This window comes from Protopterus annectens, chromosome 10.part0, assembly GCF_019279795.1.
Source record: "Protopterus annectens isolate FY-2018-M chromosome 10.part0, PAN1.0, whole genome shotgun sequence".
NCBI classification, from domain to species: Eukaryota; Metazoa; Chordata; order Ceratodontiformes; family Protopteridae; genus Protopterus; species Protopterus annectens.
The window spans coordinates 1,748,691,795-1,748,716,815 of NC_056744.1; the positions used below are offsets into that span (position 1 = coordinate 1,748,691,795).

The window sequence follows — 25,021 nt, forward strand, 5'->3', positions numbered from 1 at the left end:
GCTGTATTAACGATAACATAAGCAACACATTTTAAGAATGATGCTCGTCAGCCAGAATAAATGGCGCATGCTGTATTTCACTTCTTTATTTCATAATATAGCCTACACTTTACTTCTGAATGCTACATTAATTCAGGTGCTGTTACATCAAACCTTAAGAAGAAAAATTTCTGTAAGAGGGTTAATCTGTAGTACTGCTTATCACAATCTCATTTATAAAGTAGTACTATAAAAGTTGTGTGTCTGGTAATAAATACTCAGCACTGATCATATCTATTAGACAAGCTATTTTACACAGCTTTATTGCAAAATATTTGAACCAGTTTTTTTTTCTTTTCCTATATAGGTATTATCAAGAACAGCTCTTCACCAATATGCCACAGACATGGGTAACTCACTACACTGTTGTGATTTTGGTATGCCTTAGCCTGTTGGGATCAACTGCAGGTCAGACATGTTAAAGTTTTTTTTCATTTATTGTATTACTTAGTTTACTTTCCTTTTTAGGTAATTGGCATAAAAGAAGCAGAATTTTGCTGTAAATGCCAAGGGAAGTCCTAATAATAGGCATGTATGTATGTATGTGAACTATGGCTGTATAATTCTATATATTTGTGTCTATTAATGAGCACTGTGGAGTCCAGCATGCATTACATACCTGTAAAGAAACAGATGACTGCCATTGTGTGCAACCAAATCATAGGATTTTGCAGTCTGTGAATACATCACACTCACTCCTTAAACTCAGTGAAAAACATGCTTATTTTAATGCTATGAAACTTTTATCCTTCCTCCCTGAAAGGATTCATACAGCCTAATTATTGTGCTACACATATTGCAGAAAATGAGGGAACATGCTTTGGACTGCAGTGTTCTCAAGGACAGCTGCACATCTTTGCTCTTTCTGTCACATATTATTGATGTTTGCAACAATGGCCCAGAATTTTTTTCACCAAGTTAAGGAGTAAACTTGATTTCTCAGAGTAAGAGTAAATATGGATTGGACAGCAGCTCTCCAGAGATATGCTTTAACAGGGAAATGTTATTTTACTATTGTAATCTTTATAAATAAAGACCCAGGGATAAAGAAACAAAATTATTTCCTGAATTTGTATTTTTGATCACAGGACTGAAAATATTCAAACCTTCAACATGTGTCTTAAATATAGGTAAGCCCCCTGCATCCCCTGCGTCACCTGTTAAATTATATGCTGAACCATGAGGCGGTGAAATATCAGAGAAATAAGAAATAACTAAGTTTTCAGAAAAAATATTATAGCTTCCATTTGTTGTTGTTTTGCATATCTGTACAAGGAAACAGTTTTTTTTAAATGCACACACTTCAAAGTTTCATTACAACAAGAATACATGACATAACAAACCTGCCTTATGCAGTGCTCCTTAAAGACTCAGTCTGCTATAGATTACTGAGGGGTGCATCCACAAACTCCACACTTATGAATCTCCTGCATATTCATAAGTCAAACAGTACCAAAAATACAAGGCCTAGGAACCTGAATTTTGTCTGTGACTTAAAAGGAACATGCTAGAGAGACAGATGTGTCCCAGAGACTGCCTCTCCTATGGAAGAGGCATCCCATCCATGTGAAGCAGGGTTCATCAATTACCCAGTTTAAGCATAACATAGACCAGTGGATGGGGAATAGGAAATTTACATTGAGCCTGACACCCATGTCCTTTACGGACAGTGGTAGTTTATAAACGCCTGGCCCTCAATGTCCTATTTGGGTTCAGGACATCATCATTCTTTTGGAAAAAATTTGGCTAGGCTTAGAAAGTCCCACCGTGTCTGTGTCTTTAGCCTAGTAATAATCTATGAATCTATGAATCTTTGTATCATAATCTGTATGATTCATAATTACTATATTCCCACTTGTCAGATTTCATTAATCTGATGGGTTTATTAAAATAGAGACAAATAAAGTTCTTTGTCTCCTATTCAACTACAACATTTCTTGTTAGATTTAATATTTAAACTTCTTCTGATATCTATTTCACATAAACAGGGAGTAATGGCATATTATAAATGCTAGGCTTCACCAGTCTCTTTTCACTATCTATATTATATGTATTCATTAAAAACACCTTAAGATTTAACTTTCTTATAAAAGTCTGAAGACTATTAACTGTGTGTTGTAAATGAGCTATTTTTGAAAGGGTCTATAGGAAAAACCTTTGTATAAAAATCTAATTTCATCATCCATCATTATTTTAGAAGAAAGAATACTATAAATCAAGGGGCATATTTTGTACTGCCTCTCCATTGCCTAAAGCATTACAGTAATTCTAGATAAAAATAAAATGGCCACCAATTCAGCTGTACTATTTCTGCATATGTCTTTTCCATGTTTGATGTCTCATACCGCAGTATACTCCAGTTGTGATTGCCAGACAGAGTCTTCTGTTTCCTTAGATTTGCTTTCACTGTTCTAACTTGTAAGTTGCTCCCTGAAGCCGCATTAGGTTTCTAATTGTTTATTTTAGCTTTTCTCTGGGACCTCCTTATAATCACATTAAATAATGCCTAAGTTACTTCAAAAATGGATGTTTCTGACTGGGCCACCACTATTGTCAATCAATAAATCCTTACTGCATTTTTTGCTAACTGGAAGATTTGAGACTTGACCCAGCAAATATTTTACTCTCATAATTATTCTCATGATCATTGATATACTTAATAAGGCTTTTTTCTTTTTCATTAAATTGAATAATCTTTTTGCAATTTGCAATAAATTACTTCAATTTTTTTTCTTCAATGTCCTTTCATGAGGCTGGTAATGTCATTTTATCATGCACAACGAATAGTCCCTTCTTGAGTTCACTTAATACATTTTAATCATTTTTTAAATAATTTCAAATATGACACACCTGCCTTCTCCTTAAAATTATCCATTCACCCATAATCTCTTTACTAATCTCTTTACTAAATGAGTTAACCATGGGCATTTTTGTAACTTTGAAACCCCTTGAGATTCACTCAGTGGTGAAGTCTGCTTTAAACAAGCTATTGTAAGCTCTTGTATTTGTACAACAAATGCTCACATTCACTAAAAATGTCTACCTTGTTCAATAAAATGTTGGCTTCTAGTGAAGAAAGGCATAGGAATATTGATTTAATCAGGGTAAAAAAATTAATACCATGATATATATATCTATATATATATATATATATATATATATATATATATATATATATATATATATATATATTTCAAGATTTTCACTTTTATTTCATCTTGAGATACTGAAATTCGAAATTTCAGTATTTCGAGATTTGAAAGTGGAACCATATATCTATATCTATATATCCATATCTATCTAAAGATATATATATATATATATATATATATATATATATATATTGACTGTGTTTTAAACTCTGAAACCAAAGATGATTAAAGGCTTGAGTTAGATATGCAGATGTGCTGAGTATTTACTTTATCCGATAAGAGATGAAAGGGAATAAAAGGACTGAACAACTTGGTATAAAGGTCTAGAGATGATTCTGGATATTTGGCATCATGGCATAGAATGACAAAAAGAAGCAGCATGGATTTTTTTTTTCTTTATGGAAATTTGAGTGAGTTGTATTTTGCAGAAAGATTAGGAGTATAAATTTGATTGACAGTCAGATAGATTGTCAAGTGGTGATGATGATCTGCATCTGCACAGTACAGGAGTACCAAATACACACACACACACACACACACACACACACACACACACACACACACACACACACACACACACACACACACACACACATTTTTTTGTACATCCTAATATGTATAATGGCCCATTTTCTGGCTTGAATGTAACAAATGTTGACATAGTCATAAACATTATGCATTAGGCAAGTAATTTATAACAATAAGCTAGTTTCCAGCACAAAAACAAACCTACGTTCCTCAACTGCATATTATATGTCTTACTATGAAATGTTACACAAAGTTTAAGCAACAGTAAGTTAATATAATTTGGTTTTTGGAAGCAGCTTATTCTGAATTTTCAAATTTTCAAAGAATGGAAATGTCTGAAACAAACAAGACTGCATATGATGATACTACGGGGTTACCATAAACCAGACTATAATGAGACATGCTCTTTCTACCTGCTACCATTCCCAACAAACAAATGTAGTACAGCTCTTTAAATTTCTTGCATCTTTAACATAACCTGTATAACGTTCCTTCCTTTTTACCAATTATAGGTCAGAAGAATGAGAACACAGGAAACAAAGCTGGAGACAGCAGCAGTGGCAATAAAGGGGATGGAACCAGCAAGGTAAATACATGATCACCAAATGCCAAAAGCAAACAAGCAAAACTACAGATATCTGCTAAGCTATGCCTCAAACTGTTGATGCTCAGTTCGTACAAACCCATTATTCCTGCAGAATAATTATATAGCACAAATAAGTACATAATTTGCTGAGTTTTTCTTGCATAATCAAAAATTAACTAACAGCTTTGTTGTAAACTAAAAAGACAAATCAGCACACTTTCAAGAACATTATGATGAGAATATGTTGCAGTCTGCGAAGCCTGATCTCACTTTCCCACATACTACATAATTGAAACCGAATAATCAAATAAGTCAGTCAATAAATGAATAAATAGTACACTGCATATATACTAGTAAGAGATCCCAAGTGTTTGCAGAAGTATTCTATGCCTTAATGTCCTAGATGGGAGAAAGTCAAGTCACTGAAAATAATTTTGGTGAAAATAAATACATCAAGGTAAGCTTGCCAAAATGATATTCATCAACAACAAAGTTAGCTTTTTTCTCTACTGTTGTGCAAACACATATATGGAACATATAAGACCAGGGGTAGATGGGTTAGGGGGTAGGGGACAACCCCTTGCATGTGTGTTGCAGAGAGACTTGCCTGTCTGCCTGTAAAAACACTTTCCACAAGATACGTACCAAAGACGTTTTCAGCAAACATTTTTTGATGCATTTAAATTTGCTAAACCTGCCATTAGTTAGTCCATATGAATCCAACTCAGATTTAGACTTACAGGAACAAATCATGGTGTATACTGATGAATGGTGTTCTGAGAAGTGGTTGGCATGTTTTAAATGTGGTAACATCCACATTTTATACATCATAGTTCTCACTGTAAAAATATCATGTTGATTATTTCCACGCTTTTACTGCAGTAAATTGTTGCATTTTTCATCCTTTTTTATTTCTGGAATGGATGGATGGCTAGAATTAGCATCTTTCACTAAGGATAACCATAAGGCCTGCTTTAGCTATGTCAGAAACCTTAAAGTAAAAACCCAGATCTGCACAGAACTGTTTGTTAATGGCACCACATATACTGAACCCACGGAAATAGTCATCTTGCTAGCTGACAGGTTCAATGAAACCTTTTCCCCCCTGTCCTAACCACATATCCCCCAAAGCATCCCTACCATCTGCCCTCCACTTAGTATCTCCAAGGAACAGGTCATAAACACTCTCTCCAAAGCCAAAAACACAGCCTTTATGGGACCTGTTAATATCCCAGGCTGCATTCTAAATGGATTTAACCAGGAACTAGCTGCACCACTGGGTACTCTTTGTAACTGCAGATCAAGCACTGGTTTTAGACCTGCTGAATGGAAAACAGCAACTGCCATCCCATTACATAAAGGAAGTGCCTCCACAGACCCTAAAAACTACAGACCCATAATCCTGACCAGCCTAATCTGCAAGGCTATGAAAAGAATAACCATGGACCTTATCAACAAAGATATAGGAGACCTCCAAACACTTAACCCGACCCCATTTGGCTTCATTAAAGGGAGATGCTGCCTCTTGAACTTGGTGGATTTCTTTGAGACAGTCACCAAAGCCCTTGACAAAGACAAATCCATGCATGTAGGCTAGCTGGTCCTGGCCAAGGCCTTTGACACTATTACCCACTCAGGCATCATTGATAAACTCACCCAGGTGGACAGCAACAAATATGTTGCCAGGTGGGATGCAAACTGGCTCACCAATAGAATGCTCATAGTCAATAATAGGTGACTCTACCTCCATCAACAGACTTGTAACCAGTGGTGTTCCACAGAGATCTTTGCTGAGGCCCCTATTGTTTGAAATCTACTTCTCAGATGTACAGGCTAAAACAAAAGGCCTATGACTGACAAAGGTTGCTGTTGATTGCAAACTGGTGCAGTCATTGAGTCCTCAAATGATGTCAACATCCTACAAGAGGGATTTACACATAGAAACAAAGTGCCAAAGTTATGGTCTAAAACTCAACGCAAGAAAATGCATTATCATCTCCTTTGGCAAGGAGGGGTGCCCCTGCAGATTACCACATTAATATCAACACTTTAAGTATGCAGTCAGTGGTGAGACACTTAGGCAGACAGGTTGAAAGCAACATTTCCTTTGACCGCTACATCTACACAGTGGTAAGAAAGGCTTTCTATATTACCCACCTCATAAGTAAGGGCATTGCATCCAGAACAAAAAAGGTTATAAGCCCCCCTGTACTCCTCACTCATCATGCCAGTAATAGAGTACAATGTTACCTCTGGTATGTACCTTACCAGGCACCTGAAGCAACTGGAAAACCTCAAAGGTTTTTTTACAAAGAAAATGCAGGGTCTTCAACATATGTTATACATTGAGAGACTGAAATCACTGTCATTATATTCTGTGTCTTACAGACTAATCAAAGGTGATCTCTGCCTTGCATATAAAACAATCTCAGATCCTGCTCTAATGGAAATGCTGCACATTCGTAAATCAAATGAAATAAGATGCACTCGCTGTAGGGAACTCAACCTAGTATGTGACATCAACCAGACTTGCTGGAGAGACAGATATGTTTCATAGAGGTTACCTCTGCTCTGGAACAAACTTCGAGTTCAGGTGATTTAAAGCCCCTCACTGACCCTATTTAAGCATAATTTAGATGACTGGATGGGAAATTGCAAATTCACCCTGGGACTTTCACCTGTGTCCCTCTTGGACAGGGGCAGTAGTTGTTGACTTAGTTGCACTTAATACTGATATTCTTGGGAATAGGGGTTGCACTTGGCTAGGTTTGTAAGGGCCCTAGGGCCATTAGCCTAGTAACCTCCTTTGATCCTGTGATCCTACGATCAATCTGCTTCTTACTCATCTTCTTTTTCTTTTCTGGCACAGCTTGCATATGCAAACTGACAAAAAATAAATACGTAACAAGATAAATATCTACTTACTTCTTAAAGAGAAAAGTAATTGAACAGAATGAGTCTAACATTACTTAAAAGAGCACTAAAGTAGATCAGTATACAAATTACTCTACTAAATTATACACATTGTTGAAGCAGATACTTACAGTCCATACCTGCTAGCCTACAGCATAGAATATTGTATTCTTGCCTATTGCTATAAGTGCACATGCTAACAATATTGTGAACTAGCCTACTTTCTAACCTATTACTAGTATTTAAGGTTAGTATATTGATTGAATTGTTGCATTGCTGTGTTAACTTGAAGGCTGCTGCACTGACATGAATGCTGTGCTTAATATTTGTATTGACTGAACTGCACTGACCTGAATGCTGTGCTTAATATTTGTATTGACTGAAATGCCTATACCTTGTATCTAAACTAACCTGGTTTCTTCCTACTCTATCTCCTCTCTTTTCTCTCCAACCCCCTCAGCCTCATACCTTCTAACTCTGCTCTTGACTAAAAAGGACCATCCCTGAATGAAGACTAAGGACAACAGGCAAATAACTCCAGCCTCCTCATTTAAGAAGTAAAGCTACTTGCTGTCCTATACCAGAGCCCTGTACCTTGGGAAGCAATAAAGTACGTGTTTCCCCAACCAAAGTAGTAAAACTGATACTTTCTCAAATTTGTTTTGTTATTTTTTCCTATATGTATTAAAAAGTTCTGCTACCTAGCCAGGTTACCCAGCAGCCGTACACCTTCCTAGCCCTAAATTTCTCGTTATCTTGCCCTTGCTAACCTTTTCTATAATCTGCAGAGTCCCCCTTCCTCTTTTGATAAAATAGCTAACTCTGCTCTCTGTCTCTCTCTCACCCTTGAATAACTCCTACACTCTTCTGTTTTCCTTCCAGGCCAGCTCTCTCCACTAGTCCTGCCTTACATTCTCACCCTTCTCTGTCCCCCTGCTACATTTCCCAAGTATAGCTCGGCTGTACAAGACTGCCTACATACCTCTTAGTCTACTTGCTGCACTCCTCAACTTCTGCCCTTTTGCTTCCCCTTTTCTCCACCACCTCAGACAAGTTTAACCAACACTCACCCTTACTTCTAGTAAGGTGAATTGCAGCAGCCTGCTGCTCACTGATTAACTCTCTCATCCTTCCAGTCTGATCCCGCTCCATTCGCTCTGCGGGCTCACTCCGCTCCCCTACCCTAGCCCCAAATCCCACCCGCCCATAGCACTCCTACATTTATTCCTCAATCTCTCCACCCCTTATTCCAATTAACCAATTAGCTCTTCTCCCCCCTCACAACTACACTTAATCCACCCAGTCTAAATTACCCAACTTCTGCCTCTCCTTTCCACTCCCCCTACCCAAACTCCTCAATATCTTCTCATACATTTCCTCTATCACCTCTCTCTCAATACTCCTGCTTCCCAAACTTCTTACTACTTCATCCCTGCCTCCTTCATACAACTTCAGATAAACTACTTCTTTCCATACTTCCATTACTCACCTCTAACATACTCTTTACTTCAACTGACACTCCCTTCTCTCCCACTTAATACAACCATGGTTTTCTCAATCCTCCAACAACTTAAAGTCCCCTGCTCTCTCCTTCTCTTTCTGATTCCTTTATCCTATATCAGCTCTTACTCTTCCTCTGCATATGCAATTCCCCCAACTAAAATAACTTCCCCCTCAAACTCCCTTCTCCATAACTCTTTCTCTCACTTCCATTCTATCTCTTCTTTTCTAATCCCACCCAATCAACTTCATCTGTTCCACTACAAAATACTATCCACTACTACTACTACATTTACACACAAATTAACCTTTTTTCCAACTGAACCCTCTATCTCTATACCAACATTTCTCAAGTCTTTCCTACTCAATATTATATTTTTAGCCAGAGATATCCACCCCAATCCTGGCCCTATCTTCTTTGACAACAATAATCACCCAACTCCCTCTCCCCTACCCCCAAGCATATTAAAAATATTCACCCTGAACTCCCAAAGTCTCAATAACAAAGTCCACCACTTTCAGGCCTGGTTAACCCACAACCAACCAGACATCTTAGCCATTTCAGAGACTTGGCTTAAACCCCATATTTCTGATTCAGAAATACTTCCCCCTGGATACCATATTATTAGAAATGACCGACCTATAAAAAAAGGTGGAGGCTCTGCCATAGTTTACTCTAAATCACTAACTGTAATTCCCCTCCAAATTCCAGTTCCTCAATTTGAAAATACTGAACTTACAGCTGGACTACTGAAACTAAATAGACACAAAAACATCTGTATTATTGCCCTATATATCTCCCCTGGAAATAATATCCCCATCCTTGAAGACATTCTCCAATGGGCTTCTACTAAAGTTAACTACGAAACATACATCTTAGGTGATGTAAATATTGACTGGAATAAAATTTACTCTCTCTCCCCCTCCCTTGCCATCAACCTCTATAACTTCACCCAAACAATCCAGCATATAACTAGACCCAACAAAATTAATCCCCCAGGTTCATCTATTGACTGGATCCTAGTCTCCAATCCAAACAAAATCACTAATTCTGGAACAATTCCAGACACCATCAGTGACCACCTGCCAGCCTTCATTCATCGCACTACCAACTCTTCCCCTCACCAACATCAATACATCCCAACTTGTAATCTTAGTAACTTCAACCCTACAACCTTCTCAAACCTATTTAAACAAATGAACTGGCAAGACCTTAGAACTCTCCCTCTTGATGATGCTATCAACTACTTCAACTCTGTTTTCTTAGATACACTTAACTCTCTCGCCCCTATCAGAAATAAAAGGGTAAAAATAAATACCGCTCCTTGGCTATCTAAACTTACTAAACAAATTATGCATCAAAGGGATAAACTATGGAAACTGTTCCAAAACAATAAACTGCCCAACACCTTGCTCCAATATAAGCAACTACGTAACCAAGTAAAACAACTAATTACCAAGGACAAAAAATCCTATTACTCCAACCTCCAATCTAACAATAACAAAAACCCCAAAAAATTCTGGAACTCAATAAACTCTCTCCTTAATCCCGGTTCCAAAAATAATCCCAGTCCTGACCCAAATAAATCTGACCTAGAATTATGCTCAGAATTTAATTCTTTCTTCTTAAAACAATATCTAACCTAACTAAGACCTTCCCTACCAATATCCCTTCTGTTCACATTCATTCTCCTTCCAGTTCCTCCGATAACCCTCTCCTTGGATTTGAGCTCAAACCTGTTTCAACTAACTTCATAAAAAAACTTCTATCTAAACTTAAACCCTGCTCTAATGCCCCTGACAATATTCCCTCCTCCTTTCTAAAATGTGCTGCAGATGGGATAGCACTCCCGATCAGCATCATTATTAACAGATCTATTAATGAATCTTACTTCCCCAAATTATGGCGCTCAACTTATATCCTTCCACTGCACAAAGGAGGCAAGAACACCAACATCTCAAACTTTTGCCCCATTGCTCTACTCTCACCTATCTCTAAAATCTTAGAAAAGTGTGTCCACTCCCAACTTATGCTCTTTCCAACCCAAAACCATCTTCTAACACCTACCCAACATGGCTTTTGTTCTGGTCATAGCACTACTACTGCTCTATTATCCTACCTAGAAACTATCAATCAAGCCCGAGACTCGGGTCACCTGGTCTCTACTGTCTTGCTTGATCTCTCTAAAGCCTTTGATACTGTTTCTCATAATCATCTTCTCCTTCAACTATCAAACCTGCATCTATCTCCTAATTCTCTATCCTGGTTCTCCAGCTACTTATCTGATAGGTCTCAGGCAGTCAAATGGAAAAACTCCATTTCCTCCTTCCTACCCACCCAAACAGGTGTACCACAGGGATCCATCCTGGGACCCATGCTCTTTAATATTTTTATTAATAACTTTCATTCTGCTATCCCTGATGCCAAAATTATTCAATATGCAGATGATTCAACCATAGTCTGCTCTGCCACAAACAGCTCTGAACTGCTTCTCAAAACCCAAGCTGCCTTCTCAACCACTGAAAACTGGATGCATAAAAACCACCTCTCCCTTAATGCTAACAAATCCAAAATTCTCCTCTTCTCCCCTAGAAAATCTTACTCCTTCATTAAAGATACTTTCAAAGTCCTTAGCAACTCTAAATCCACTATTGAAGTTGTTCCCTCTGCAAAACTCCTCGGTGTTACAGTTGATGAATTCCTAAAGTTCGACATACACATTCAACAAAATATTAAAAAAAAAACATCAAAAACAAGGCATGCTATACAGGAATAATGCTTTCTCTCTCTCACCACAAGGCACACTCTGGCCACTACCTACCTTTTGCCCTCTTTACTTTATGGAGACCCTCTCTTAACCAACTTGTCATACTCCAGCAGCTCCAAACTAGAAAGCTGCTATAACAAAATCTCTAAATTTGTGTCAAACTGTAAAAACTCCACCCATCATTGCCTTTCCCTTCAATCCCTAAATTGGCTAGAACTACCAAACTACCTAACCTATCTGCAGCTCACAACAGCACACAAACTTATATTTCAGCCATCTAACTGTCCTGCTCTAGCTAATATCCTTCCTCCCTATACCCCTAAGAGATCTCTCAGATCTGAACATCAAAATCTGATTGATATCTACAAACCTAAAAGTCCTGCTGGCCAGCTTCTCCTCTCTTTCACTATCGGTAAGGCTTGGAACTCTCTCCCTTCCTTTCTAAGAACTATATCAAGCACTGAAAATTTCAAAACTCTGCTTTTCAAACATCTGTCCACTAAGTGGAAATGCACCTGCTTTCACCCTACCTAAAACTATTCAAAAACTCATAAATATCCTACCTAGAGTGTAAAAAGGTGAGGCTGCCCTTTAGTCCACCTCAACTAAAAACTATCCAAGTACATATTCATACCACACGGAGTGCTACATTGCACTCAAAATATCCCAAAGACTTATCTTCATACTGCTTCATGTAAATATTGTAAATAGATTTCTTAACTCTCTTCTCTATGTGCTTATATAATTGCATTTTCTCAAACTACTCTATAAGAATTCCTTTACAAATGTATAACCTTCTAAGAATGTGCTCATGTGCTCAAATAATGCTTTGTCTTAAATTACCCTATAAGAACAGCTTATGATTGTATAACCTTTTAGAATAACCTTAGTGAAGTAGTATTTGACTTTGTTGCAATAATGAATGTTTCTATTGTATAAACTGATTACCTCAATGTATCATTCATATTTTATATTTCTGTATTTTAAATTTGTACATCTGGAGCTTTTCTCCCCGGGCCTCCACTGAAAACGGGTCTCAGGGCCCAGTGGACTTCCCCGGTAATCAAACTGGAAATAAATAAATAAATGCATATATTCCAAGGTGTTAAAGATGACCTTATAATGGGAAATGAAAGGGAAAGTGAAATTTATTAAAATATATATATTGTTGAAAACTACAAGACTTGAGACGTTAAAAGGACTTAATTAGAAAAACACAATGAAGACTAATAACAGCCTAAACAGAAGTGTGTATAAGGCTGTCAAGTTCTTGCCAGCTCTATAACAAATTAGAATTAAACAGATGATATTAACTAACGCATTTAACAGTACCGATAACATAGATTTGTATCAGAAAAAAATTATTCACAAATGATAAAAATAAGTCTAGGTCACTGTTTTATCCTATTGAAGCATCAGCCCAGCATGGTTAAGCTCTGTCTCAACTCACCATCAGTGAAAAAAAGAAATCAGTTCACATTCAATGGATCACCATGCTACTCCAGGATGCATTTAGTATTATGGAGACTTCTAACATGCATGATATTATATTTAATGTAATGATACTAGGGATAAAGATGAACCAGAATCTCGCACATATGTATTAACATACACACAGACAGAGCTTTGCTAAGATGTGTTATAGCATCTGGAAGCTATAAAACAATTTTAACATTTCTATTCTTCTTACAGAGCTACTAAGCCAAGTTTCTCACAGACATTGTGTCTCTGGCTTCATTCAAGCCTGTGAGACAGAATATTTATGGCTTATACCAAGTAATTTAATTCCAAACTATTTTTCAAAGTTAGCTGGACTGATTAACTCCTTCTCTTCCAGTATCCTCTGTAACAATGTATTCATTTCAATAGTTACCATATAGTCTGGCATAAAGGTGTATTTCTCTTTCTGTCCAGCAAGACTCACTGTTGGTACATTTTTAACACATGCAGCTTTACAAATACATTTTTCAAAGCAAAGATCTGTGCAAACCAATATATATATATATATATATATATATATATATATATATATATATATATGGCTTACTATCAAAATTTTGAATGCTGTTATGCGAACTTCATCGAATGTCAGTTTATCAAAGTTTAATAATGGTGATTTGAAAATGTTGAAATGCACTGATGAGGTGGTTATTAACAGGTCTATCCTTACTGTTGTCAAATTAATTATTTATGACAAGAACAATAATTTCCTGTTATTGAGTTATTAAATCAGTATGAACTTTCTCCATAAAGAAAAATGTAGTGCAGCATGCTCCCATATTTCCTTTAATTGAGAAGGAAAAATTATTTTCTGGTACTTTTTTTCCACAAATAACTACATGACTGGAAACTGAATAATCAATTTGGGAAACAGGGCTGGGCCCTGTTTTCTGCACATCTGCCCCAGTCAGCCTGTAGATTTTCCAGTTTAACTTATTAATATCAAGCATCTGTGTAATTTAACACTTTCTGATACCTGCTGCATTTCTGGCCAGAAAGGTTTTGTCTGTGCTAAGTTGCTGCAAATGCTGATTTGAAACGTGCCTGAAAACAATTTTAAATATCTTGAGAACTATAAAAGGTATGCACAAACCAAGCAAGAAATTTGTTCGGCACACACTCATTTTACAGCAATGAGATTAATTTGTCAGCCAAGCACAAGGCTTATTTTATAGTGCTCAATAAATTGCAGAGAATAATTGCTGTTAGTGGCTGTAGGTGCTACACCAGAGGAATCCCGGGCAGAAAAGATGAATGACCTGAGGAATCAGTTTTGTCCACAGCAGAGTCACCCACATGCAGCTGAGGCAAATGGCTAGCCTGCTGTGGTGGCAAAGATCGTTTGCTTAAATTTTTCTGCTTGTGGGTGGAAGCAGGACCAACTGTGGATCCAGTAGTTTGATTTATGGTGCCTGTTTCCAAGGGATATTACACAACATAAGATGGAAAAATTTCAAAGTGTCAAAAAGTTACTTTTTCTAGTAAAAACACAGAAAAAAGCACTACCCAAAAAGTGAAATGAACACAGTTTTCTTAAGAGAAAAAAAATATTTTAGAATGTTTTTAACTTTTTAACTCACTTGAAATAAATTGCACCAGTTTAAAAGTACAGTTAAGTCTCATATAGTCCACACAAACTCCTAGATTACAAACAACTTCCCTAAGGAAGAAACTAAATTTGAACATACTAGATGTAGTAGGTTTTTCTCAAAGGTAACTTCTCTGCCCAGTAATTGACCACACCAGCATAAGCTGGCAATTGATCCTTGAAAACATACAGAGGAGCACTCCTTTTGGTGTGAGGAAAGCCTTGAAGAGCTTGGCACCCAAACCATTTTTTTGACTGCACAGCTTTAGCTAATAGTTTGGGTACATGGAATATGCCTTGAGGTTTTAGAAGCTAGCTGGCTTTTATATCCTTGGCATGATATAACCCGTAAAGCTAAGGCTACTTCAGCAGTGATCAATACAATGAACATACTTTGAATTTTAATATTATTCTATAGTCATAAAAAGAAAATGGTGCTAGTAAAGCAATCATTTGGAACTGATTACTATGTTATATCAACAGTAATTATACAAAAAATAGAACAAAAATGTTATTTGGGCATTATAGACCTCTTGTAAAGAAGTACTTATTATTTGTATTTATTTATTTTTTTTGCAGAATCATCTTTCTTCAGCTATAGGTTTGAAATTGATCTCACCTCTTAAAAAAAGAAAGGCATACAGATCTTGAAAACCTAGACATTATCATTATACTGTTAACATATGGAGAGAAAAAAGTTAATTTGCAGGCAACATGAAACAGGAAAGAAAATGTGCTTCTAAATTGTAATGTTAAAGTTTTGCCATACTATTCAAACATTCTTGTACACAAAATAAATATGTTTAATTCTGCAAGTAGTGAATATTATAAAGGAGGCAAAAAGCATGTATAAGATGCTCAGTTGTAGTGGCACATACTGCCAGGGAACATAATTACAATTTAAATTGCCTGAAACTGTAAGTGCAAAGAAGGAGAAAAGACCTAAGTTATATCAACTTGATACAAATAATGAAACCAGAATCAGAGTTAGTAGTGGTTAAGGGGAACCACTTTAAGCAAAATTAATGAATGAATTAAACATCAAACAGGGAATCCTTAAGTTGCATAATAGAATGTATGCATTTTCTATGTATTATAAAACTTTTAAATTTCGGTAATGAACTAGTCCATTAAATAGGTAAATCAGCTCACTGGACAGTCCCCATGCTAGTGCTCATTAAAACTAAGATTGTGGAAAGAAATACAATTAATTTAACCCTCTTTGCAAAGTCTTTCATATTTTGGTGAGGTGGGTTTCCATGCTTTTCCAAACTAAATGTATCTTATCTTATGACAAAGTACCTTGGAGATTAGTTATGGTTACCTTGATGCCTGTTTGATATCCAGAAGATTTGGCATATCTAACACATATCCAAATATAGTGCTGCACATGTCTACATAAGCATATCAAAGCAAGTTTATGAAAAAGAAGCAATAATGCACTGGAGAATATCTGAAATCAAGTGGATTAGAAAAAGCTGTCTATTTCCAGAATGTCTAATGAAAAGGGATGGCCATACAAATGTTGTAATACATGCTACGAGGAAATGTACCACTTAAATAAACATGTATCTTCTCTGCCTTGCAGGTTCAATTAATCTCTTTCATAGTCTTTCACAGTCTGCATCTGAATCCTGTTGCAAATTAGAAATATTCTGTGCTCATTCCCATTTGGACATTTTCTCACTATATTGCCAAATTTGAGAATAATGGAAGATGTGGATCCTATAAACAGCCATTGTGAGGGTCCCTGCTCATTGTCAGTGCATAGGATAGACTTTCACATGAGAATATGTTTGGAGGACAGGCATAGGTTTAGGACTTCTGTGGTTAATTCCATTTAGTCTGTGGCCTCATAATTCTCTCAGAATTAGAATTAAGCATCATGTCAGAAAAGTGAAGGCAAAATTATTTTGGACTTCGTTTTGTCTAGGCCTAAGAACCCTCCTTTCCATCCTTCCTCACACCAACATAAGTTACATTTACAAATAGATGTTTGAGCTTCTTTCCCTCCTATTTCATTGTCCTATGGGATCATAGGAGATTACTAGCCTATCATCCCAGAGGTTATTTTAAGCCTAGCCATTTCAACCCAGTGTAATACCATATTAATAGTCAACACCCAATATTGCATTTAGTGATGAGTGCCAATGCCCAGGAGGGTTGTGGGCACTATCCCCAGTAAGAATTTACTGTGCTTCATCCACTAATCCAGGTTCCTATTGAACAGTGTCACAGAAGTGTTCTAGGTTCAAACCTGCCCCATTAGAAGAAATGGACAGTTTTGCTATTCAGCCATTATAAATGGAGTATCAAGGTCTGAGGTTGTTTTTTGTCGCAGTTCCTTGCAGAGTGCAGGAACCAGTAGAAGTACCAATGTCAGGGCAAGGAAAGCCATTCCCGAGGTATCCACTTCAGAGTAGCATGAACTGATTAATTATATTCTGATGATGTGAGAACCTGGTCTCTAATTCCCTTTTCGCTGATGGGAAAAGGTACTGGATTCTAATTTTTATTAGGCTTTCCACCCTCATCTCTGTGCTGCAGTCCAGTCAGATCCTTTAAAGTTGGTTGCCTCCAGAGTTCCATTTTGGGCCATTTTTCTATTAGGTTACTATATACCATACCCTGGGCCTATGACATTTCCTTCCCAGGAAACCACCCCATCTATGTCCATAGAGACAGACTTGCTACCTAGAATTAGCCTTGTACCTGACCCTGGAGTCTTTTTCTGACTCCTTTTATCTAGATTATTTTACTGCTTGGGAATCTACTTATCCTTCGGATGCAGCAAAAGGATCTGCAGCATTAGATATAGCAGATACATTCTTATAGTATCAGTTAATTAACAAAGAGAATCCTTAATTTTTGGGTCAGGAATACATGCCTCTGATCCCTTGGAACTGGACAGTCCCTCCATCTGACACTCGCTGCTGGATGCAGGGACTGTCTCTCCATTTGGCATTGGCTGCTGGATTTTCATGCACGCTAAATAACTATATACCTTTTCACTTAGCAGAGAAGGTGCCAAATTGTTACTGGCAAGTGTCATATCTGCAAGCAGGGGAAATGAGGTACTTATTGGCAAGGGTCATATTTGCAAGCATGGGAAATGAGGTACTTATTCAGCAGATATGTTAAAATCACACTATGGATTGTCACAGGTGTGCATGATTTTCCACATGTGAGTATTTCAGGAGAAAGTACCAAATGTAGGTTATTGGGCAGAATAAACACAACTCTGGGTTGCATGAAGGAAGGTTCTTTGCGCCACTCCAGTAGTATAGAGGGATAAAGTCCTGGTTACATCCCCAGTGACCTAGGTTTGATTAGTGTTTTGGATTACTAAAGTAGTGGCAGAAGGGGGGGGTCATGCCCTTCCTAGGTGAAAAAGGTGCTCAATGGCATTCCCTAAGGGGAGGCAGGGTCTTAAGAGGGGGTTGTACTTGGATGTACTCAACAAGCAAGGTGAGGTGGGAATGGGAGTGGGTAGGGTATACAAAAAGAAAAAATCCAGACAGAAGCACAGATACCCAAGCCCCCTGGATACCCTTAGAAGCCATGACTGGAAGGCAGGAGGATGACTGGTAGACCCAGCGTAGACATGGGGAATTGGGGGCCCAGGCCAGTAGGCTGAGGTCTGAGGAGATCAAATAAAAAGGAAGGTCATTTATGTGGTCTGATTGCTATAAAAGGAATTATATCCGGTTATTCATTTGATCTCATATACCCATCTACAATAAATGTAAGAGCGGCAATTCATAATGAAAGTGTTTCTAATAACAGGGATTTCTACAGTGTGAAGGACTATGCAGTGTACTGCAGTGCGATGCAATTTCATAAATAAGGAAATAACAAGCATACTTTTTCAAAGTGCAACAGAAAACTGGCCCAATGTAGCATGCATGGCAATGCATGCATCACAGTATAAACACACGAAGCACATAAAAGTAGATGTTGTTTTATGTATTCAACTGTAAATCTTGGGACCCATGTAGTATAAAAACTGTGTATTTCAAACATAGTTTTAGGCAACTGTCACTCTATTTCTAACCTTACAATTCAGACGCATTCACTGCTTCACTTCCACGTTAACTATGAGTGGTATAGTATGGTTTACTACATGTACATGATCACTACAAGAAATATAGATGTGATCAGCAGACAAAAAGACATTTCTGCTAAAACACATCAGCAAAATCAGATATTGTGACTAGGTATAATATACTGAAAATAGGCAAGTTTAGAAAATAAGAATCTTTTCTTTTAAGACTGCAACAGTCACTATCCAGTAATATAAAAAGGAGGATTTACTTGCTCCCAGATGTATTCATAAACTAGTCGTTGCTGCGGTGGTGGTGCTGCAGTAGCGTTGTCGCCTCACAGTTAGACGTTGCCCGTTTGATTCTCAGTTTGAGTGTCTTCTGTGTGGTGACATGCGTGAATGGGCAATCCTTCATTAAAGGTTGTGCGTTAGGCCCATCAAGCCAGCACGTTAAAATCTACTGCCAGACATTAGTGGACCGGAGTTCCGCTGTGGCGACCCCTAACCGGGAAAAGCTGAAAGAAACAAACAAACTCTTATATGTAAATGGAAACAGCTGAGGTCAAGGCCCTACCCCCCACCACCCAATCCCACTCAGCCAGTAAATGTTGCTAAAACATCAAAGCCTACTACCTTCATTACACAACAGTTGGAAATTCTGTCTCTCAGGAACAAGCCCTAAATGCACTATGAAAGACAAAGAATAATGTTTCTATGGGATAGATAACATACCAGGATGCCTACCAGAAGCTACTCTGACTGCTTCAAAGAACTGTCAAACCCCCAGTAGAGGCTTTTCAGTACTAGCCTCCAAACATGATTTTGGGTCCATGTTCGGCTAACGAAAACAATAAAACTCAAATGGCTAAATCTCAAATAAAAAGAGACAAATAAAAAAGCAGCGAACAAGAACATCAATAAAAATAAATTCATCAAATGGCCATAGTTGGCCAACAACCAGGAAGTAATACAATGCGTGCTGTAAGTGAAGGGAAACCTTTTAGATTTGCCCTATTCCCTACTGTAATGTGATCTCAGAGTTGATATATATAGTTGGGGGGTGTGGAGAGTGCAGCCCCCCACATTGGGGCGGGTATGGAGGGCACAGCCCCCCACATTGGTCGGCTCTGTTTGTGATGTTGGCTGACTATGGCCTTTTCATGGATTTATTTTCGATGATGTCCTTGTACACTGCTTTTTTCCATTTGAAAGTTAGCCTTTCCAGTTTTATTGTTTTTGGTAGCTGAACATAGACCCAGGAGTTCTACCAGATGACTGGATGACTGCAACAAATATTCCTTTCTCAAAGGTGGGATATCAGATGATCAGGCAACTATAGACATATAAGTTTGACCAGCCTCATCTGTAAGGCTATGGAAAGAATTGTTATGGAATTAATAAACAAAGACTTAGGCAACCTACAGAACACTGACCTGAGCCAGACTGGATTTGTCAAAGGCAGATCCTGCCTACTCAGCCTGGTTGACTACTTCAGGTAGGTCACCAAAGCAACGGACGAGTGAAAAACTATTCACTCTGCATATATAGACCCCACAAAGGCATTCAACACCACCTTCCATTTGGGCATAGTTAATAAATTCATCCAGCTAATTATAAATCCCAGTGTAACACATTGGAGAGCAATCCATCTCACACCCAAGAAATTAAGGTGGGTAGAAATGCCTCCCCCAAGAGACATCAATAGCAGAGTTTTCCAGGGCTTTGTTATCAGCCACACATTTTTGTCATCTACTTCTCAGTGGTCAAGGCAAATGCTGAAGTCTTATTGCTGACAAAGTTTGCTGGTGACTCTCCAGAAGACACCAAAATCCTTCAAGAAGGCCTGTCATAAACAAATTGCTGTTGACAAAACCATGGACTAAAACCAAAAGCCAAAAAGTACATAGTTGTATCCTCTGACAAGCAAGATGTTCCTTGCAATGATCACATTGACAGCACTCCCATGAAAACTTACCCAGTAGTGTTGGAACTGGAAACATTTGTAGACAATTAGCTTTCAATCAATCACCACATGTCCACTACTGTTAGGATGTCCTTCTTTATAGCAAAACTTATTAGCAGGGGTATGGTATACAAATGTAGGGAGGTGATCATTCCACTAAACACTAGATTTATTAGGCCTGTCCCTGAATATAATACCCAATTCAGCATATACCTGTCCAAGCACCTGACTCAACTCAACTGACCAAAATGTTTTCTCACCAAATAAATGAAGGAACTAAATCACAGAAAATACTCTGACTGCCTCAAAGAACTATCACTATTTTCTGTGTCCTACAGGTTGCAATGAGGAGAACTTTGCCTTACATGCAGAGCCTCATACTGACCCCATCCTTGCAAACCTTATACACATGCACATGTCTAACAGTGAAGAACATGCTGGTGGGATAGATAGAATACCACTTCTCTGGAACCTCCCTCTTCTTCATGTGAAGTTAAGTATGTTTCTTATTTTATTCAAGTACAACCTGGATGCATGGATGGAAAATCATAAGTTCACCCCCAGATTGGCATCCCTGTCCTTTATGGCTGTTCCATATTGTGTGCGCCTACTACATGAGTATCTTAATGTACATATCTCTGCATGTGTATGTGTAGTCACATGTATATCTATATATATATGACTATACACTTTTTGGCATTTAGCTTGAGGCCATGGCTCTGGCACCAGTTGTCTGTTTCTATGAGGCCCTTTTGGAGGATGCTTGTGTTGGCTGGAGAGTTGATTATGGTGCCCAGTTTGCAGTCATCTGTGAACTTGGTCAGCCACAGTCCTTCCATGTTGGCCTGTACCTCTGAGAAATATATACCGAACAAAAGAGGTCCCAGGACTGAGCTTTGTGGGACACCACTTGTAACTGGTTTGGAGTCTGACATGGCTCCAGCAATTCTAACCATGTGGGTTCTGTCCTTGAGCCAGTTTGCAATTCATCTAGTGACATAGGGGTTTATATTTAAGCTGGTGAGCTTATCTATAATGCCCGAGTGGGGTATTGTATCGAAGGCTTTTGCGAGGTCCAGGTAGGCTGTGTGGACCACCTTCCCCTCGTCAATGGCCTTGGTGACTGTTTCAAAGAAATCAACCAGGTTTAAGAGGCAGGATCTGCCCGTAACAAAGCCGAACTGAGTATGATCCAGTGTCTGTAGGTCCCCAATATCTTTATTTATGAGGTCCATGATGATCCTTTCCATAGCTTTGCAGACCAAGCTAGTCAGGCTTATGGGGCGATAGTTTCCAGGATCCGTTGAGGCACCACCTTTATGGAGAGGGACCATTGTTGCTGTACGCCACTCTTTGGGCACATATCCTGTAGTAAGGCTGAGATTGAACAGTAGTTTTATGTTTGGGTTTAGCTCTTCTTGGAGTTCATGTAGGATGCAGCCCGGGACACCATCTGGTCCCATTGATGCTGTGTTTTTTGCTTTGGAGAGGGTGGCTCTTACCTGAGCATCTGAGATGTCAGGGGGGCAGCACTCTGCTGGGATAGATATTTGCCCTTTTGGTGGTGGGGGGGGGGAGTTTGCACTGAACCTGTCAGCTAGGATGTTGGCAATGTCTGTGGGTTCAGTGTATTTTTTGTCATTTTGGACTAATTCAGAGAATATCTAGGAATTACCACCCAGGTTCCTAACATAACTAAAGAAAGCCTTGTGATTATCCTTAGTGTCCTGTGCAATTTTTCTCTCGAAGGTGGCCTTAGACAATTTTATGAGTGCCCGTAGTTTTTTGCTAATACTGATCAGTGATGCCTTCCCTTTTTGGGATTTTGCTCTATCATTTAGTACCTTCCTCCTTCTATTGTATAGTTTGTTTATGGCTAGGGTCCACCAGACAGGACGTCTGCCTTTGGAGGATTGGGTCTTGGTTTTATTTGGGATCGCATGATCCATGTATTCCTGAAGGTGTTCATAGAATGCGTTTATAAAGGATTCTGCGGTCTGGGATGTATTTTCCACAGGCCCGGGGGCTTTGAAGGATTCCACCTCAGTTTTAAGGAGTGTGAAATTTGCTTTAGAGAAGTTTTTCACTGTGGTTTTCTGGGCAGGTGGGGTCGGGATGTGAATATCCAGTGAGATTAGTTTATGGTCTGATCTTACCAGTGAGGGATACACTTCTGGTCTGGAGCATAGAGTCCCCATGTTGGTGATGATCAGGTCCAGTATGTTTTCCCTCTTGTGGGAGTGGTAACAAGTTGTTCCATAGCATTTGAGTTTATAAATTCTAGGAAACTTTGGGCTAGGGTGTTGGAGCTAGAGTAATGCTCCCAGTCTATGTTTGGGTAGTTGAAGTCACCCAATATAATGGTGTTTGGAGAGACCTTCATATTTTCCAGTGTTCTCAGAAAGGCCGAGTGGGGTTCCTGGGTTTGGGAGGGTGGTCTGTAGCAGGCTATAAACTGGAAGGCAGTTTTACCCACTGTTAGTTGCACATGGATAGTCTCTGATGCTTCGTGCTTTTCCACCAACCTGGAGGTGTGGGTATCTTTGATGAATATCGATACTCCCCCTCCTTTTGTGGTTCGGTCCAAGTTTTGGGGCCGAAAAGCATGGTATGACGTATAACCTGGTAGTGCTGGGGTGCTCTCGGGAGCCCTGAACCAGGTTTCTGTTACTGCACAGATATCGATGTTCTCCATGCTAAGAAGAGTTTCGAGTGCGTGCATCTTGAGGTTTAGACTTCTGATGTTGAGTAGCATTACTCTTAGTTTCTCGACCCTTGTGATACCTATGGAGGTGGGTTTGTCTTTTGAGCCTTGCCTAAAAAAGGCACTATGGGGGTAGCAAGAGCCTTTGCCAATATCCGATAGCCCAGGGGTGACAGGTGCAAGCTGTCCCTAGTGAAGCATCGTGGCTTGTCGAGCATATCATCCCAAGCTGACAGGCATTGGATCCCCTTTGAATGACACCAGTACTTAAGCCAGTTGTTGAAATTGATCATCTTGTCTTCATAGTGTGGCATCATTCTTGGTGAGGGTAAGATGCTACTCAAGGTCAGGGTCATACCGGCCTGGGCTACATGCTCAGAGAGCTCCTTTATGTCTTTTTTCATGTAGTCCAGGGAGGTACGTCTCAGGTCATTCACACCAGCATGGACAATGACTGAGTCATATTTGTACTTGCCTTGGAGTGACCTGAGTGCTTGTGTTATATGGCGGATCCTAGCACCCGACAGGCTGCTCACCGTGACCCTCTCCTTGTTCAGCCTGGTGAGCGGGACGTCAGTGTGCCTGATGATAGTGTCATCTATTACAAGTGTATCAGGTGTGTTGTTTAGTCTTAAGGGCTGTGACTGTTCGGCACACTGGCTTTGTGAGATATGTGTTGCACGTGTTTTGTTTTGGGGTGTCTGCTTTGGAGGTCTCTGCTGCTTAGGCAGATCTTTATTTAGAGCCTCCGAGTATGTTTTTGTGTGATTATGTGTTTGGTTTGCTGTTGTGGTAGGTCTATGTGAGACTGGAATTGTAGTGAGTGTGGTTTCCTTCTCCTCCTGACTGGTTATGCCAGTACTGAGTTGAGAGAGCTTAACCTCCAGTTTGGCTATATGGTTACATCTCTCACATGTGTTGGAATTTGTTGGGAGGAGGAGAGGGTTGTCTTGTACATGAGGCAGTTGTAACATTGCCTCAAGATTCCCAGATTCACCAGCTGGACCGGAGAGGAGATTGACAACTGACCTTTGGACATGCTAGAATAATATTGGGAATTCCTTAATAATTGAAAATAGACCAGTGGGGAGTGAGGGTGTAGTGCTTTTAATTTTTAGTGCTGACTCATATAATTGCTTTAGCGAGCAAGTGTCAGGTAACTTAAGTGCAATGTGTTACAGGTAACTTAAATGCAAAAATGATAAACAGTAACTTTCTTTCAAGTGAAACAAGGAAATAAGTACAGTAAGCAATGCAGATATCACTAGTGATCCACAGAAGCGCTGAGAAGCCGCATATTAGGTGGAATTAGCGTTCCAGGGAAATAACAAGCAAACAAACAATGTACACTGCTTTTTTCTATTTGAGATTTAGCCTTTCCAGTTTTATTGTTTTTGGTAGCTGAACATAGACCCCAGGAGTTCTACCAAATGACTGGATGACTGCATCAAATATTCCTTTCTCAAAGGTGGGATATCAGATGATCAGGCAACTATAGACATATAAGTTTGACCAGCCTCATCTGTAAGGCTATGGAAAGAATTGTTATGGAATTAATAAACAAAGACTTAGGCAACCTGCAAAACACTGACCTGAGCCAAACTGGATTTGTCAAAGGCAAATCCTGCCTACTCAGCCTGGTTGACTACTTCAGGAAGGTCACCAAAGCAATAGATGAGTGAAAAACTATTCACTCTGCATATATAGACCCCACAAAGGCATTCAACACCACCTT

At 38.8% G+C, this 25,021-nt stretch overlaps 1 protein-coding gene across 2 annotated transcripts in view; it reads left to right on the plus strand.

Moving 5' to 3' along the window:
- Positions 1–25,021, plus strand: part of LOC122813973 (otoancorin-like) — a 656,691-nt gene that overhangs the window by 58,999 nt on the left and 572,671 nt on the right. For both annotated transcript variants that reach the window (XM_044086530.1, XM_044086531.1), the window contains exons 2-3: positions 347–447; positions 4,232–4,305. In XM_044086530.1, coding sequence (XP_043942465.1) covers positions 375–447; positions 4,232–4,305 — 147 coding nt within the window. In that variant the 5' untranslated portion in view covers positions 347–374. The remainder of the gene's footprint in view (positions 1–346; positions 448–4,231; positions 4,306–25,021) is intronic.